Raw genomic sequence first — 18953 nt, forward strand, 5'->3', positions numbered from 1 at the left:
TTCGTTGAGGTTACATTGGCCTGGATATGAGAGAGTCTACACAGGTATGAGGGATGCAAATTTGGGGAGCCCAAGCAGGTTAGGACCAGGGTTGGATCAGTGTGCTAGAATCCTGGCTTGGGGTTTGCTAAGAATTCAAGGGGCGGAGTAGCAAGTGTGGGTGGGCCAAGGAATCTGCATTTGCAACCAGCACTTTGGGAACTGGAATGTAGAACTGTGCCTTGTTAGTACTGGGCCTATCTAGAATCTGGAGTCTTCCTCACCACCAGCACTCAGCAGACAGGATTCAGACCTGTGAGCTTTCCTGTATGGGATTCCACTGTCTGTGCTGATTGTCAGACTTCTGGGAAGAGAAGTCACACTATCTAGTGATTTTCCAAGGGGTCTCTCACCCAAAGAAGGCTGCAAATCACTGTTCAATAGGATTCTAAACATAGATCCAGGGATATTTTTGGGGAATAGACTGGACTGTGCCAGGCACTGTGCAAGCTGCTTCTACTTAAGGGCTCAATGGGGGAGGGAGGATGGGGAATGGGGTGAGGCAGCATTAGTACCCAGAGGGGGTGCTGTTCTGGCAATCTCATCTGAAATCCTTTGGTAAAGGAAAAATGTCGGGTCTGAGGTTTAAGAGAAAATATTTCACTGACCAAGGAGACTGGAGGGGGCTGGCAGCCAGGCTAGGCCAACGCTGGCTGGAGGGCGTCAGTTGGAACAGGGTGGGACCTCTGGGAAGAGGGCCAGGGTTTGGGGGGGGGGTTGTTTGAAAGGGACCATGGGCTTTGGGCAGCAGGCAAGTGTCTGTTTGTGGGGGTAGGATGGAAAAAGACATGTAATTAATCACCCAAATATAGACCAGAGGCAGCAAAGGAGTTAAGGGGGAGGCACAGAAGCAGGAGATGGTGGCCCCCAGAAGGGCGACAGAAAAAGCCCTGTTTAAGACCTAGAGCCTTGAGCTGATCCTCACCCAGCAAGCACTGCCCCCTCGCGTTCCCTCACAGATCTTGGGCTCTGGGCTATTCCAGCATCCCTCCCCACCAACCTGAGGCTCAATCCCCACCCAAAAGGAAAGGAGGAACTCCATCAGCAGGAACCGTTCCCAGCTCATCCACCCAGAGCCCCAGACTTCGGCTCAGCCCCTCCCCCAGATTGGGGGAAAGCCCTTTAACCTTCCCAACGCCCCCTCCCCCTAAGCCTCCATTGCACTTGGGGCAGGGGTCACCTCCTTCCCATAATGACCAGTTCCCAGTTCCTAGTGTCCCCCCAAAAGCAGCGTAGGCCTCGGCTTTACATCCCGACCTCCCGCCCTGACTGCCGCCCTCACTCCGCCGCGAGAGAAGGCCTTCGGGCCTCCTCGTAGCGGCCATCTGGGACTCGTCCTTCACTCTTGATGGCCTCAGGGCTGAGTAGCTTCTTGAGGGCCTGGTCGAAACGCCTCCCAAACGTTTGGCCTCCACCCATCGCTACACTCTGCGGAACATCTCCATGCTAGCCCCGCGCACTCTCTCCGGCCGCCCCCTTGCTCATCCTCCCGTGGCCCAAACGATTCAGGCCTCCAACCCCCGCACATCCTCCGCCCCTGGGCACATCCGCCGTGGCCCTCACGCTCACCTCTGGCCCCTGGCGGCCGAGCCGCAGCCCTCGGTGGAGCGGGTGGCGCTGGCGCGCCCAGGCAGCCCGGCGTGGCAGGAAACGCCACGGAGCCGCCAGCGCCTGCCTGAGCCTGCAGCCCCGGCTGGGCGCGTTGCTCCGTCGCGGCGCTGCCGGGGTAGTGTGGGGAGCAAGGCCCGCCCTGATCCGGCCCGCCCGGCCAACCAGCCGCAATTGGTCTGGAGGGGGCGCGGGCGGAAGGGGCGGGGCTGAGGCCCGCGGGGAGTGGTCAGGCAGGACCGCGGGGATCTGCGCTAGTAAGGGCCAGATGCCTAGCGGAGGGGGGAGGACTCGAATGAATGTACGAATGAATGAATGAACAAACGTAGGAACGAACGAATGAATGAATGGGCGAAAGAACCAACTAGCCCGTGAAGGAAGGAAAGAAGGAATGGAAAGAACCCCGCCCCCTCGGGCGTTCTTCTGGAGGGGAGTGAGGGTGGGGGGATGGGAACAGAAAGCAAAGCAGAGCAAAGCCAGATCTCAACGGAGGGGCCAAGGCGCCTCACTGAGTCACCGATGCTTTTGGGAGCCCTTGCAGTAATAGAGCTGTGAGCAAAGCCAGGCCTCATTCCTGCCCTCAGGGGGCGCGCATTTAGCGCCCAAGAGCTCCTGTGAGTGTGTGTGTGTGTATGCGAGCACGTGTGTGGGAATGGGGGTAGAGGGGGAAAGTATTTGAGTTAATTTCAAAATAGGTCATACTATGAAGAAAAACCAACGGGATTCTTCGAGGGGGTGGGTTGCAGCCAGTTGCAGAAGAATTTGATGCCAGTCATCAGAAATCTAGGAAGCTGCCGCAGCCCAGCTGTGTGCTAAGCCCATTGACGCTTTCTTGAAAATTCCTGTTTCCTAAGGAAGATGGCAATAAACAAGGGTCACCATACAACACATAAGAACTGTGAAGAGCATCAGTTAAGGTGATGTTTGGGAGTGATAGTGGTGGAATTCGGTGAGGCTCCCGTTGATGTGAGACTTGAATGACAAGGGCTCANTGAAGAGCGTCTGAAAGCAAAAGGAACAGCAAGTGTAAACATCTTCTGCCAGGAATAAATTGGGTATTGTCTAAGACCAAAAGGAAAATGTTGGACTGTAGTAAGCCAAGGGAAAAAAGAGCCACACTGGTGGGGTGAAGCTGGGCACTGAAATTGAGTCCGCAAGACATGATTTAACATTTTTTTCATTCTTTATTAATAAGCATTTAATATTTTATTAATGATAATGATAACCAACTTCTTAAATATTATCATAACAATTTTATCCATTACATGTTAACAATTTTTTTCTTATTTTCCTTCAGATTTTATTACGAAAACTTTGCAATATACAGATCAATTCAAAGATCTATACCTAGGTACCAAACACTAATATTCTATAATTAGCATTATGCTATGCTTGTTTGATTGCAAGGTCATCCTTATTTTAGTGATCCATTTCAAAGTGAGCTACAGACATCAGTAGGCTTCACCTCCAAACACTTCAGCATGCATAGCATTAGCTAGAGAAGAATATCTGTTTACTGTTTTTTTTAAAGATTTTATTTATTTGTCAGAGAGAAAGAGACAGCAGCAGGCAGAGGGAGAAGCAGGCTCCCCGCTGAGCAAGGAGCCTGATGCGGGGCTCCATCCCAGGACCCTGGGATCACGACCTGAGCTGAAGGCAGGTGCTTAACTGACTGAGCCACCCAGCTGTCCCCGTTTACTGTTTTTTTTGCAGGTAGAATTTACTACAGTGAAACACACAAATCTTAAGTGACCCATGTAGTGAGTTTTGACAAACACATGTTCCAGTCTCCTGTCAAGATACAGAACACTCAACACCTCAGAAATTTCCCTTGTGCCCATTTCTAGTCAGTCACCACCACAATCCCACACAGAGGCAACCATGGTTCTAATTTTTCTCCACCACAGATGCCTTTTGCTTTTTGAGAACTTCATATGAACGGAATCATACAATATGTACTATTTTGTGTCTGGATTCTTTCACTCAATATGATGTTGAGATTTATCTATGTTGTTGAATGTGTTATTGCTTCTTTCCTTTTGTTACTGAATAGTAGTATTCCATTGTCTGGATATATCTGAGTTGGTTTATTCATTCACCAGTTTATGATCTGGGTGGTTTCCATTTTGGACTATTATAAATAAGGCTGCTATGAACATTTGTGTACAAGTTTGTGTAGACATATGCTTCCATTTTACTCAGATAAGTGCCTAGAAAGGGAATTGCCACGTCATAGGATAGTTGTTTTATAAGAAACTGCCAGAATATTCTGTAAAGTGGTTGTACAATTTATGTTCCCACCAGAAATGTATGAAAGTTCCTTTTCTTTCCAATCTTCCTCAACGTTTGTGGTTGTCAGCCTTTATTTTTAGCTATTTAAGTGGGTGTGAAGTGGCAACTCATTGTGATTTTAATTATCATCTCCCTGATGACTAATCATGTTGAGTATGATGTTTTTATGTTCTTACTGGCCATTTCTATATTTTCTTCTGTAAAGTGTTCAAATAGATTGCCCACTTTTATAGGGTTGTTTGTCTTTTTTATTATTTACTTGTAGGTGTATTTAAAAAAAAAAACAGATATTTTGAGGTATATTTGACATAACTGGATATGTTTAAACTGTCCTATCCGATAAGGTTTGACATATATATATCTCCATTAAACCATCACCACAATCAAAGCAATAAACATGTCCGTTACTCTCAAAGTTTCCTTGTGTCACTTATAGTCCCTCTCTCCTGTCTCTTCTTGCTCCCTTGCTCCTCTCATCTCAAGCAACCACTGATCTCTCTCTGTCACTATAGGGTAGTTTGCATTTTCTAGAGTTTTATATAAATGGAATTGTAAAATCAACGTTCTTTTGGATGTACCATGATGGGTTTATTCATTCTTTGGTTGATGGACATTTAGGTTGTTTCCAGTTTAGGGTAACCTTAAATAAAGCTCCTATAAACATTTGTGTATAATCCTTTATATGTACGTGTATTTCCTTGGGTAAATACCAAGATTGGTACGGCTGGATAATATAGTAGAGGTACATTTAACTTTTTAAAAAACTACCACACTGTTTTCCAAAGTGGTTGTACCATTTTACATTCCCACTAGTATTAAGGAGAGTTCCAGTTCCACATTCTTATCAGTACTTGGTATGGTCAGTCTTTTTAATTATAGCCATTCTAATAGGTGTATAGTGTAATCTCATTCTGGTTTTAACCTAGATTTCCCTGACTAATGATGTTGAACATATTTTTATGTCCTCATTAGCCATCATATACCTTTCTTTGGTGAAATGTCTGCTTAAACCTTTTATCCACTTCATTATTATTGGGTTGTTTTTCTTATTATTGAGTTATAAGAGTTCTTTATGTATTCTAGATACAAGTCTTCTGTCAGGTATATGCTTTGCAAGCATTTTCTACCAGTCTGTGGTTTGTCTCTTTATTCTCTTCACAGTTTCTTTTCAAGGGCAGAAATTCTAAATTTTGATGAAGTAAATTTATCAATCTGCTCTTCTATGGATTGTGCTTTTGGTGTCACATCTAAGGTATTTTTATTTAACCCAAGGTCACAAAGATCTTGTTTTCTTTTAGAAGTTTTATGGTTTTAGGTTTTATACTTATTTAGGTTTCTGATTCATTTTGAGTCAATTTTTGTATGTACTGTGAGATATGAGTCCAAGTTCATTTTTGTGCCTGTGGATATTCATTTCTTCCAGCATCATTTTTAAAAAAGATTTTATGTATTTATTTGTTTGAGAGAGAGATAGAGAGAAAACACAAGCAGGGGGAGCAGTAGAGGGAGAGGCAGAAGCAGTTTCCCCACTGATCAGGGAGCCTAATGCAGGGCTTGATCCCAGGACACTGGGACCATGACCTGAGCCAAAGGCAGTTGCTTAACAGGCTGAGCCACCCATGTGCTCCCCAGCATCATTTGTTAAAAAGACTGTCTTTCTTTACTACTTTTTGTGCCTATATCAAATATCAGTAAATGTATGGATTCAAGACTCTCTTTGCTGTTCTGTTGTTGGATTTTCTATCTTTACAGTTTTGATTTGTGTAGTTTTCTAACTATCTTTGAAAGCAGGTAGTTTAAGTTCTACAACTTTGTTTTCTCGGTGTTGTTTTAACTAGTCCGGGTTTTTTGCGTTCCCATATACATTTTAGAATCATCTTAGTTTCCAGGGGGAAAAGAGTCTGCTGGAATTTTGATTGGGATTGGATTAAATTCTGTAGAATAGTTTGGGGAGAATTGGTATCTTAACAATATTGAGTCTTTCGACTCTTGAACAAGGTCTCTTTCTCTCATTTTGGTCTTTAATTTCTCTCAGCAGTATTTTGTAGTTTTCAGTGTTCAGGTCTTTTATGTCTCTTGTCAGATTTATTCCTAAGTACTGTATATTTTTTATGCTATTTTGAGTGGCATTGTTTTAAATTTTTAAATTTGTGATTGTTCATTGCTAGTATATAGAAGTATATAGAAATACAATTGATTTTTGTGTATTGATCTTATATCCTGCAACCTGTTAAACTGACATATTAATTCTAGTAAATTTTCTGACAATTCCATCACATTTTCTACAGAGGTAGTCCTGTCATCTGTGAATAAAGACAATTTACTTCTTGCTTTCCAATCGGGATGCCATTTATTTCTTTTCCTTGCCTAATTTCCCAAGCTTGGACCTCCAATACAATGTTGAACAGAAAATGTAAGAGTGGACATCCCTGTCTTGTTGCTGATATTGAGGAGAAAGCACTCAAAAAGTGGTGAAAGTCTTTCACCACTAAGGATGATGTTAGCTGTAGGTTTTTTGTAGGTGTTCTTTATGAAGTTGAGGAAGTTCCCTTCTATTTCTAGTTTCTGGGAGTTTATATCAGGAATAGATGCTGGATTCTGTCAAATGCTTTTTTTTTCTTTTTTGCATCTATTGAGAAGATTGCTGTAGTTCTGAATGTATCTTTCCAAAAATCATATGTTGAAACCTTACCTCCCAAAGGTGATGGTATTTGGGAAATGGAGCCTTTGTAAAGTAAGTACATCCCACTGGGACTAGTGCCCTTACAAAAGAGGCTCCAGACATGCCTTGCCCCTTCACCATGTGCGAACATAACAAGAAGGTTCTGGCTGAGTCAGGAAGAGAGCCCTCACCAGAACGTGACCATGCTGGTGACTTGATTTTCGACTTCTAGCCTCCAATACTTTGAGAAATAAATTTCTGTTTTTTATAAGACATCCAGTTTGTGGTATTTTGTTATAACAGCCTGAATAGACTAAGACATAAATCATGTGTTTTTTATTTTTTAGTTTGTTTAGTTTGTTAATATGCTGAATTACACTGATAAAATTTCAAATGTTTACACCAAACTTGCATTCTCATGATAGGCTACGTAGTCATATTATGTTATCATTTTTGTATCTTGTTGAACTCAATTTGCTAAAAGTTTGTTTAGAGTTTTTGCAAGTACGTTCATAAAGAATATCAATCTGTAGTTTTCTTTTCATATGTCTTTGTATGGTTTTGATGTAAAGGTAATGCTGGCCTCATTGAATGAGTTGGAAGTAGTCTTTCCCCCTCATTTTCTGGAAGAGTTTGTGTAGTATTAGCATTATTTCTTCCTTAAAAAATTGGTAGAATTTGGGTTTCCTGGGCAGGCCACAGAGGATGTCATGCTGGGTGGCTAAAACTCAGAGACCCAGAGGACAGAGTTCAGGGTGACCATTTCAGAGGGAAAGCAAGAAAGAAAATCCTGGCGAGGAGAGAACCATAGACAGAGAAGCCAAATTTGGCATATATGCTCTGCCTAATCTCTGGTGACTCTTGGGTGTATGTACAGAGCAGACTCCAAGAAAAGAACTGAGCAGAAATTTCACTTGATGCCCAACACAGGAGAGACAGAGTTTGGAGTCTGAGTTTAGCTAAGTTAACTGCCTGCTAAAGAAGCAGCAGCAGCAACACCACCACCACTCTGGAGAAATATAACAGAAAGCAAGAAGCCAGCACCACTAGAAAACATTACAATGTCCAGGACATGATGCTTAATTACTAGAAAAAAAAGACAATGTAGTGACACTTAAGAAAAAAAAATGTTTAAGGGAAACTGACCCTGAGATGATCCTGACACTGTAATTCACAGACAATATTTTCAAAGCAGCTATTCTAAATATGCTTATGGACATAAATCATGCTAATAATTATATTTTGCAGTGATATATATACTTATTCATTAACATATAAAATAACAGTATCTAAAATGGTCTACCAGCTCCCTAATTTTGAAGAAATGTTATTTCTAGCAAGTATTTCTAGATATCTACAATAACTAACATGATATGAAAATATTTCTGGTGGTGACAAAGTCTCATATAATACTAATACATTCATAATTGAAGGAAATGCTAAATTTTAATTAGTTTAGTAAAAATAATACATTCTCCCCCACTCAAATTTCAGATCCCTTGAGTTCTTAATGTCAGCTTAAGATCTTAAGGTCACAGATACTGTTTTTCCCATGTAGAACAAAAAAAATGTGCCTGGCATATAGTAGGCACTCAATAAATATTTCTTTTTTTTCTTTAAAGATTTTATTTGTTTATTTGACAGAGATAGAGACAGCCAGTGAGAGAGGGAACACAAGCAGGGGGAGTGGGAGAGGAAGAAGCAGGCTCCCAGTGGAGGAGCCTGACGTGGGGCTCGATCCCAGAACGCCGGGATCATGCCCTGAGCCGAAGGCAGACGCTTAACGACTGCGCCACCCAGGCGCCCCAGTATTTCTTTTTTTTTAAAAGACTTATTTATTTATTTTAGAGATGGGGGAGGGGAAGAGGGAGAGAAACTAAAGCAGAGTCTGTGCTGAGCATAGAGCCTGACACAGGGCTCCATCCCACGACCTTTAGATCATGACCTGAGCCAAAATCTAGAGTCAAAAGCTTACCTTGGCAAGAAAGAAAGAAAGAAAGAAAGAAAGAAAGAAAGAAAGAAAGAGAAAAGCAAAAAAGAAAGCAAGAAAGGCAACCCTCAAAAAATATTTCTTGAATAAATGAGTGCATCTGCGTTCCAATCTAGTGGTAAAGAAATTAAAATTTGTTCCTAGTCTTTCACATCCAATTAAATAAAGAATTTATAACAACAGCTACGATTTGATAATTGTTCATTATGTGCCAGGCACTGTTTTATAAATATTATCTCATCTTATTCTTACAATGACCCCGAGGCAGGTACTATTATTACTCCCATTCTATTGTTATGGAAACTGAGCCAAATAGAGTTTAAGTAATCTCCTTAAGGCCACACAGCTGACATTAGAACTCAGATCTGTCTGAGTCCAGAGTCGGTGTTCTTAAAGTATTAGGATAAACTTGATTCTGAGTATCCCAGACTTGGAAACTGGTCCTCAGTTCCAACACAATCTGCCCCGATATCCTTCTTTGACTAAGGCTCAGTCCAACTCTATTTCACCCTCATCTTAGGCTGCCTGTCATGCCATCTGGGGGAATCTCAGCCATTCTCTCAGCCTCACACAACCACCTGAAAGCTATAGACTATCAAACCTGGATGTCCACGACCAAATTCTCTTTTGCTTTTCAATTCCTGATGTCTGTCTGCCCACTGGTCACCTTCCTTTGATGTTCTTCAAGCTCCTCTATGCCAGTGCAAGGGTCACATTCTCTGTAAGGGCTTTCCTGACCTCCCCCTCCAGGTAGATTGGCCCACTTGGTGTCCCTACTGTACTCTGTATAAGCCCTACCACCACTCTCCATAATATCATATTAGCCAATTCATTTACATGCCTGCCTCTTCATACCATTTTGAGAGCTCTTTGAGAACAGGGACCATGTCTAGTTTGTATCCAAATTCTTAGCAATTAGAACGTGCCTGACACAGTAGGTACACAGTAGATGCTTGTTGAATGGGTGAATACGTGAATAAACAAATGAATGGATTGTATGTACCAACCCTACTACTTAACACTTTGGCTATCATGTTTATTATGATTAACATATTATCAAGTGTGTAATGTAAAATGTAAATATAAAGTGTAATATGTCAAAATGTAAAATGTCAAAATGTAAATGCAAAAAATACATGCTCCAAAGGAATAATAATGAATTTATAAAACAGGAAATTTTAACAGGGAAAAAAAGAAACTATTGAAAAGAACAGACTGTAAATTCTAGAATTGAAAAATACAGTGTCTGCAGTGAAAAATTCACTAGATGGTCTTTTTTAAAAAAAGATTTTATTTATTTGAGAGAGAGAGAGCATGTGCAGGAGCATGAGAGGGGGGAGGGGCAGAGAGAAAGGGAGAAAGAATCATAAACTTGAAGATTAATCAATAGAAATGATCCATTCTGATATACCAAGGGGAACAAAGATTTAAAATAGGAACAGAACGTCAGTAGTCTGTGGAGTAATACAAAAAAGTCTAACATATGGTTATTTAGAATCCCAGGAGAGGATAGTAAGAATGCGGAAGAAAAACTACCTGAAGGAATAATGGGTGAAAATTTCCAAAATTTGGAGAAAGATTATTTATAGATTTAAGAAACTCAGTGAACCCCAAGGAGCATAAACTCAACAAAAAACCACATCTAAGCACACTGTAGTCAATCTACTGAAAACAAAGCCTAATGAGAAAAATCTTTCCTTTTTTTTTTTTTACTGATTTATGAGACATTTATTAGAAATGATAAAATCTTTCTAAAGGGTCAGAAAAGGGCCATAAACTTCCAAATAGATTTTTAAAATTAAGTCAGCAACCAAAACCAATAATTAAACCATCCTGCCAAAAAAGTCAGGTTCTATGAGCCTCAGGGTCTGAATGTTTTCTAGTCACATGCATGCATCAGAAAACAACAGAAAAATCTTTTCTGTTTCAGTGAAGGCAGACATACACAACTGAGGAGACAGTGGAACAACATCTTTAAAGTGATAAAAGAAAAAAAGAACTTCCAATCCAGAACTCTATATCTGAGAAAAATGTTCTTTGGAAATGAAGGTGAAATAAGTATGTTTTGAGATAAGTGAAAGCTAAGAGAATTCATCAATAGCCTGCACTAACAGCAATGCTAAAGGAAGTCTTTCAATCTGAAGAAACGTAATAGTAGAGGGAAACCTCGATCTTTGGGTAGAGATAAAGAACACCAGAAATGGTAAATATGTGAGTAAATATTAAAGAAAGTTTTCTCTTAATTTCTTTATAACACATATGACTTTTTAAATTAAAAAAATGTAACAGTGCTGTATAGATCTTATAACATATGTAGATGTAATACAAATGACAATTATAGCATAATGGTTAGGGTGGGGGGAAGTGAATCTGTATGGTGAAAAGATTCTTACATTTATGTACAATATTAACTCTAGATAGTGAAAAGTTAAGGATATGGATATATATATTAATGACTAGAGCAATAACTAAAAAACAATGCAAAGAGGTATAGCCAAAAATATGAGGAAATGGAAACCTGAAAAAAATTTGATTAACTCAGGCAGGAAAGAGGGAACATAGAACAAATTACAGGGCACAGATAGTAAAAGGATAGACTTAGGTCCAACCATATCAACAATTGTATTCAATGTAAATGGGCTAATCACTTAAAAGGCAGAGCTTGTCAGAATAGATAGATGGGCAAGGGTTTTGTTGTCTACAAAGAGATGCAATTTTAATACAAGACACAAATGGTTGACATTAAGGGGATGCAAAATGATATACCATGCAAAAAGTAAGCATAAAAAAGTGAGAATGGCTATATTAATCAGACAAAGAACATTTAAAGACAAAGATTATTACCTGAGATATAAGGGTCAATTAATCAGAACCATGAAGAATTCATAAATTTGTATGCACCCAATAACAGAGCTTCAAAATATATAAAATGAAATTTGACAGAACAAGGAGAGAAATAGATATTTCTACAATTATAGTTGGAGATTTTTACACCCTTCCCTCGGCAGTTGATACAACTAGATCAGAAATCAGTAAATATATAGAATATATAGAATCAGTAAATATATGACATTATCAACCACCTTTACTTAATTAATATTTATAAAACACCATACCCAACAACTGCAGGATATATTCTTTACAAAGGCACATTGTACATTCACCTGGATAGGTCAAATGTTGAGCCATAAAACAAGTCTCAACAAATTTAGAAAATCTGAAATTCTACATAAGTTATTTGAGCCCACAATGGAGTTCCATTACAAATTAATAGCAATAAAATAGCTCCGAACATCTGGATTTCAACATCACACTTCTAAAAAAAAAAAAAAAAACAAACCCATGGATCAAAGAAGAGAACACAAAGGAACTTAGAAAGTATTTCATAAGGAATAACTAAAAATAAAACATCAAAACTAAAGGGAGGCAGGAAAAAGGAATTAGAGGATGATTTATTGCTTTAAATGCTTATATTAGAAAAGAAGAAAGGGATAAAATCAATGCCCTAGTGCTTCATCTAAAGAAGCTAGAAAAAGAAAAGCAAGGTAAATCCAAAATAAGATTTAAAAAGGAAATAATAGAGATAAGAACAGAAGTAAATGAAACAGAAAACTATGGTGAAAAGTAGCAAAGCCATGCATTTTTAAAAAGATTATATCTATAGATCTATCTATCTATTTATTTAGAGCATGAGCAGGGGTGGGAGGGGTAGAGGGAGAGGAAGAGAGAGAATCTCAGGCAGACTCCATGATGAATGTGGAGCCCAACGCCAGACTGATCTCACCCAGAGACCTGAGTGAAATCACAAGTCAGTTGCTTAACGGATTGAGCCACACGGGTCCCTATAAAGCCATACTTTTTTTGGTAAGATTTATCCATTTATTTGCAAGAGCTGGGGGGGGGAAGAGAGAGACAGAGAACATGAGTGGAGGGGTGGGGAGACAGAGGGTGAGACTCTCAAGCACACTTCCCACTGAGCATGAGCCCCACATGGGGCTTGATCCCACAACTCATGAGATCATGACCTGAGCCAAAACCAAGAGTCAGGCATCCAATTGACTAAGCCACCCAGCAGTCCCCAAAGCCATACATTTTTTTTAAAATGATGAAATATATAACCCTTAGGAAGATAAATCAGGAAAAGGAGAAAGTACACTAATCAGTATTAGGAATGAAAGAGGGATATCATCACAGATCATATAGGTATTAAAAGAATAATGAGGGACTATTAGGATGATCCATATGCCAATAATTTTGATAACTTAGATAAAATTGACAAAGCAATTTACAAAAACTGACAACAGATTAAACAGAAAATATGAATAGCCCTATTTCTTATAAATAAATATTTTTTACTATAAAAAAACTTTCCTAAAAACAAAGTGAACAAGCACAACAAAAGAACAATCCAGGTCCAGATGATTTCATGGGTGAATTCTAGCAAATACTTAAGGAATGAAAATCATCAGTCTTACACAGCCACTTTCGGAAGATAGAAGAGCAGGAAACAATTCTCAACTCATTTTTGAGCTAGTATAAATCTTGATAAAAAGATTATGTAGAAAAAGAAAATTATGGAAAAATAACCATTGAGAACAGTATAAGCAAAAATCCTTACCTATCAGTAAATCAAATCCAGCACTATGTAAAAAGGAAGGTTTTTTTATTGCCTACTATAAATTTAGAATACAAGATGTTCAGTGACTTGTATAAGTCACCCAGCTGTTAGGTCAATCTATAGTCACATAACACAATGCCACACACTTTCCAATGCGATGGCTGCCTGGGTGGTTGAGGGCTGGCATTACAATATAAAAAGGTGTGATGAGCTCCTGACATGGGAACACCCAATCTGTGTCTGCTGTGGAGATTCCAGGCTAAATGAGGGAAGGCTGTGAGAGCAGAATGGTACTAGGGACCTGTTCATAGGTTCCTCTGCCCCCTGATTCCCGGTTTGCAGCCTCCACACAATGGCCACAATTATTGTTGGGGGCTATTTTGCTGCTGAGGGGCCAGTGGATGTGCCGTTGCTTCTGGAGGCTCCAAGCCTTGTCACATCAAGCCCTTACCAAGCATGCCCATTGCCATGGCAACACTGATCCTTTCTCCCATGCTCTCCTGACTCAGGCATTTGCCCTGCACAGAGATGCCCAGATCTTTCTCCCTCATCTACCTGGGACTTCTGGGAGCACTGGGAAGCCCACATGGCCTTAGCACCGAGGGCTTGGGAGACCCTTTGGACTGTGCAGCCCTGGGCTGCAAAGCTGAGGTGCATTCTTCTGATTCTCTTGCTCCAGGGCTTTGAGGTGGCCTCCAGAGTCACCCCGCAGCCCTCAGGTAGTGTTTCCCTGCCAGGCAGCACTTGCGGAGTCAGAGAAAGTGAACAGGAGACCAGGGGTTTTACTCCGAAGGGACCTTAGAATTACTGGGCGCTCTGGGTAAGGGCTGGATCGCTGCCAAGGCAGGCAGCGGGGGCAGAAGAGGAATCCCAGTGGGTGCTGAAGGGGATGGGTGGGAAGGGCTCCTGGCTGTGGAGGGCGGCTCCAGTTGCAGAGGGGCAGGTGCTGGTGGGAGAGGGCAGGGTTCTGACTCAAGGTGTGGCAGGTGCAGGACCCGGTTTCAAGGTTGTCTGGCAGAGCAGAGGTTCTATGGGTCAGGCACTAGGAAGAGAGCATGGTGGGCTCCTGGATGCTGGGTTGCAAATGATGGTGGGTGGGGCTCCAGCTTCAGTGGCCCCATCAGGAGCGTCGGCCACATCAGGGGCTTTGGAAAAGGCTAACGGGGGTCTCCTCCCAGCAGAGGTGAGGGGTGCGTGGTGGGGGTTCTTAGCCTGCATGGAGGGTGTGAACTGGCCAGGGAGGAGATCCAGGTCGCTGTGGAGGGCGGTGGGGTGGGCTGTCTGGCACCAATGTCCCTCTCTCCTCTTTGCACCCACAGGCCACCACTGCATGCCTCTGTCACACTGCCCTCCCTTCCCCTCCAGGTATCTGCAATGGCACTGGCAATGCTCCGTGACTGGTGCAGGTGGATGGGTGTGAATGCGCATCGTTCCCTGCTCATCCTGGGCATCCCTGACGACTGCGGGGACGAGGAATTCCAGAAGGCCGTGCACGCTGCCCTATGGCCCCTGGGCAGGTACCGAGTGCTGGGCAAAGTGTTCAGAAAGGAGCTCGGATCCAGGGTCGCCTTGGTCGAGTTTGCTCAGTATTTAAACCGAAGTTTAATCCCCCGACAAATACCGGGCAAGGGAGGGCCCTGGCCTGTGGTCTTTCTGCCCCAGGCCCCTGATTCAGAGTCACAGGATAGACCAGATTTCCCTGCACAACCCCAGAGGCAGGCAGGGGCTGGCCACGCAGGTGTGGCACGAGCTGAAGGTGAGGCAGGAGCCGCAGGTGAGAGAGGAGCTGAAGGTACAGTAGGAGCTACAGGTGAGGAAGGAGCTGTGGGTGAGGAGAGAGCTGAAGGTGTGGCAGGAGCTGCAAGTGAGGAAGGATGTGAAGGTGAGGAAGAAGCTGCAGGGGAGGCAGGAGCTGCAGGTGAGGAAGCGGCAGGTGTGGCAGGACCTGCAGGTGAGGAAGAAGCTGCAGGGGAGGCAGGAGCTACAGATGAGGAAGAAGCTGCAGGGGAGGCAGGAGCTGCAGGTGAGGAAGAAGCAGATGAGGCAGGAGCTACAGATGAGGAAGAAGCTGCAGGGGAGGCAGGAGCTGCAGGTGAGGAAGCAGCAGGTGTGGCAGGACCTGCAGATGAGGAAGAAGCTGCAGCGGACGCAGGAGCTGCGGATGAGGAAGAAGCTGCAGGTGAGGAAGAAGCTACAGGGGAGGCAGGAGCCGCAGGTGTGGCAGGAGCAGAAGATGAAGGAGGAGTGTCAGATGAGGAGGGAGCTGCAGGTGTGTCAGGAGCCGCAGGTGAGGAAGGAGCTGTAGGTGTGGCAGGAGCTGCGGGTGTGGCAGGAGCAGAAGACGAAGGGGCACTGTCAGATGAGGAGGGAGCCGCAGGTGACACAGGAATCGCAGGTGTGGCAGGATCTGTGAGTATGGCAGGAGCGGCAGGTGAGGCAGGCACTGCGAGCGAGGAAGGAGCTGTGGGTGTGTCAGGAGCCATAGCTGAGGGAGGATCCTGGACCCAGCAGTGGAATCAGGCCCAGCAGCCTGTGCCTGAGAATATGGCCTATGGGGAACTGAGAACCTTTTCCGGGATGGAAGAGCCAGACCAAGAGGAAGAGTCCTTTGAGAGCTGGCTGGACCATGCCAACGACATGCTGTACACGTGGCGCCACGTGTCAGAAAGGGAGAGGAGGCGGCGGCTGGTGGAAAGCTTGGGCGGCCCCGCGCTGGAGCTCCTGTGCGGCCTCCTGGCGGAAAACCCCGACATGCCTGCACAGGATTGCCTGGCCGCGCTGGTACAGGCGTTTGGGGACAAGGACACCTGCGTGACTGCACGGCTGAAGTTCCTGACTTGTGCTCAGCGGCCCCGGGAGACTCTCTTTGCCTATGTGATGCGCCTGGAAGGCCTGCTGCAGTCGGCCGTGGAGAAGGGGGCCTTCCATCCTGTCATCGCAGACCAGGTTCGCGCCAGGCAGGTGCTGATGCGGGCCCGCCCGAACGAGATGCTCCAGAACAAGCTGAGGAGGATGCGGCTGGAGAGGAGACCACCTGGCTTCGTGGGGATGCTGCGGCTCATTCGGGAGACCGAGGCATGGGAGGCCGGCCCAGCTAGGGGTGAGCAGTTCCAAGTGGAAGAAGGGGCCTCTGTGGACATTGGAGGGCTGGCCGCCGCCCAGGCTGCCCCCGCCAGTGAAGAGGTTGCCGGAGGCTCCGCAGCCAATGAAGATGCTTTCCGGGCCGCCCCGGCTCTTGAAGTCATCACCGAGGGCACCCCTGCCGGTGCAGATGAAACCGAGGCCTCCCCAGCCAATGAAGATACTGCCAAGCCTGCCCCAGCCAACGTGGAGAAAGATCTTCTTCTCGAGTCCAGACCCAGGTGTTCTAGCCAATGTGCGCTCTGCACAGGTCATCCTCATGTTGTGTGCCCTCCATGCTGTACTTACCGTGGGACTGCTCATGCCGCTGTCTTCCATGGTACCCCCACACTTTGCTTCTAGTCCTCCATGGCAATCAGAGCCATGATCCCAGTTGGCCAAACAAGGGACAACAGAAACCTAGCACTCATGGCCCTGCACACGCAAGCCATCCACACTAAAAGCACTGAAGGGTTTAGAGCCTTGGAGAAAAGTGAGCCCCCATGCCCATGAGCTTCTATCTCTGAGCACTGACTCTACCCCAGGCACTGGGATGAGCAATTGGGCCTGCTCTCTCTCTCTGAGTCCTCACAGGAGTCCTGGAGGTGAGTGGCCACTTGTCATGTCCCCTCTTCTACGGATGAGGACACTGGACACAGTAAGATTAAGAGTTAATCACTGTCACACACACTTCCTCAGTGGAAGTGCTGGGATTCTGAAGGGAAGCCAGATCGGTGGTTCAGGAATGAGATGCATGTCAGGCGAGACTCATGCCCCATCTCCACTCCCACTCCATCCTGGGAGTCAGAGTCCCTGGTAGAGACCACGGAGCAGGACTGGAAGGGCCTTGCACAGCCTTATAGCTTGGAGGGGACCTGGACACATGGGTGGGGGGCAAGATGAGGTCACACAAGAAGATGGGGAGCCTCCTGAGGAGCCAGTAGGTTTGAGCTTGGCTGAGGGGACACCTTTGCCCACCTCATCCCAGAGGCTTTGGGGTCCTTCCTGGGGCAGAACTTGGACCCTGAGAGAGGCTCGAGGAAGGCCCCACACGGGCCATAGGGCCTTGGGGTGAGCAGGGCCAGGCCACTGCCCACATACATGCTGTGGACCCTGTGTCCCTTGCCAGACCTCTCACCTCCCCCCTCAGCCTGCAGCAACCACGCAGTTTGAAACAGGGAGCTCCTGTCCCCTAGATTGCACTTGGTGTTCCCAGGGCTGGGCTTTCTTGACCCGGAGCCAAGCACATCGCCTGTTGTTGGAGGCCCTCAACCTTGTCAGGCACAGCTCTGGGGACAAGTCCCCTGCCCTAGCCCTTCACCCATGTCCTTGGTAGATCTGGGACAGCTCCTCCTTCTCCTGGGGCCCCAGCTGTGCAGCTTTGAGCTGGGGCCTGTTGCCTCAGGCCATGTCCCTGTCTCTCCAGGATTTTCTGAGGGACCTTGGGCTCTTAGTGGCTGTCTCTGGGCCCAACTTGGTGCACACCAGCTGCTGACATATGTGTGAGGTGAAGGGGGTCCTCCTTTTCTCTGTAGTCCAAGTACATAAAGGTGGGAGTGGCATTCACAACACCCTAGTTCAGAGGGCACTGTCCCACCGAGTCCATCCAATCCAACCTTGACTGGAGCCAAGGTTCCCCTTTCATGTTGCCATCACTCCCGAAGACGGCCTGAGTGTCCCTCTTCTGTTGTGGGGGCTCAGGGGTGCTGTGGACATTGGGCATTGGGGGTGCAGAGAAGTCAGCTGGGCCTAGGGGCCACCTCCAGGCAGGCCCCGCCACTTGTGGGAACAGTCCCTTCTCCTTTCCTCTGCAGACCCAGGACCAAGTGATTTCTTTACACTGGAGGCCACAACAGCTCCTAAGCCGACCTGCCCCAGCACCCGCAGAACCAGACTGTGAAGTTGCAGTGGCCATCATGACCCTTCCCTACACATATGCCAAGGAGTGTTTCCATGTGCCATTCTCATATCACATTTGTCGAGCTTTAGGGAACATCACCTGAATCTGGTAATTCAGGGCACAGGGAGAAAGCCACATCAAAGTTCTCCAATCTATACCACTAAAGGATGGTAAGACTACATTTAGGTAACCCTGGATTATGTAACATATGAAAAGAGCAACTGGAACAAACTCCTAAAAGATCCGCTGTCCCCTTGATCAGGTTAGCTCCCCTCCTTTTGTCCTTCATGTCACCCCCTCTTTATGCCTTCCTGAGGACCACTGTGCAAGCATTCTGGGCATTTCTGTGGGCATGGTCCCAGCAATTCAGAGCCATGTCCAGAATTGCCATGAGGCACTGCAGGTGAGGGACCACCCTGGGCTTGAGATGTTGCTGGACGAAGGGCAGGCCAGCCTCTTTCCTCCATGTCCCCAGGAGGCCCCTGCCCTGGTCCTGGTGGGATGGGACCTGTGTGTATTTATTTAGTCATGTTCCTGCAGCCCCCTCTCCGGGTCTGACTGACAAGGAGACGACCCAGGTAGGGGCTCCAGTTTCAGGATCAGGGCCCGAATCATCCCAGAGGGGAGCTGCACTGGGAGGGAAGGCCTCAGGGAATGCATGGAGAAGCAGCCTGGTCATGTGGGAAAGGGCCCCTGAAGGGAGCAGGGGATCCATGCCTCTCTC

The 18953-nt window shown here is 45.3% G+C and overlaps 1 protein-coding gene across 1 annotated transcript; it reads left to right on the forward strand.

The window, feature by feature from the left end:
• Positions 1 to 14045: 14045 nt before the first annotated feature.
• On the forward strand, positions 14046 to 17502 carry PNMA6F (PNMA family member 6F). Its single transcript, XM_040633509.1, has 3 exons — positions 14046 to 15301; positions 15689 to 16585; positions 17480 to 17502. Exons 1-3 carry the CDS (start codon positions 14500 to 14502, stop codon positions 17500 to 17502), a joined length of 1722 nt encoding a protein of 573 aa, XP_040489443.1. The 5' UTR covers positions 14046 to 14499.
• The last annotated feature ends 1451 nt before the right edge of the window (positions 17503 to 18953 follow it).

This window comes from Ursus maritimus, assembly GCF_017311325.1.
Source record: "Ursus maritimus isolate PB19 chromosome X unlocalized genomic scaffold, ASM1731132v1 scaffold_X1, whole genome shotgun sequence".
In the NCBI taxonomy this organism is placed as follows: Eukaryota; Metazoa; Chordata; class Mammalia; order Carnivora; family Ursidae; genus Ursus; species Ursus maritimus.

Excerpts from the sequence above, each read along its gene's own strand:
- PNMA6F (XM_040633509.1), top strand. The coding sequence starts at position 14,500 with ATGTCCCTCTCTCCTCTTTGCACCCACAGGCCACCACTGCATGCCTCT. Across the intron at positions 15,302-15,688 it reads AGGGGAGGCAGGAGCTGCAG|CCATAGCTGAGGGAGGATCC; the intron begins GTGAGGAAGCAG and ends GTGTGTCAGGAG. Across the intron at positions 16,586-17,479 it reads ACCCAGGTGTTCTAGCCAAT|CCTGCAGCAACCACGCAGTT; the intron begins GTGCGCTCTGCA and ends CTCCCCCCTCAG.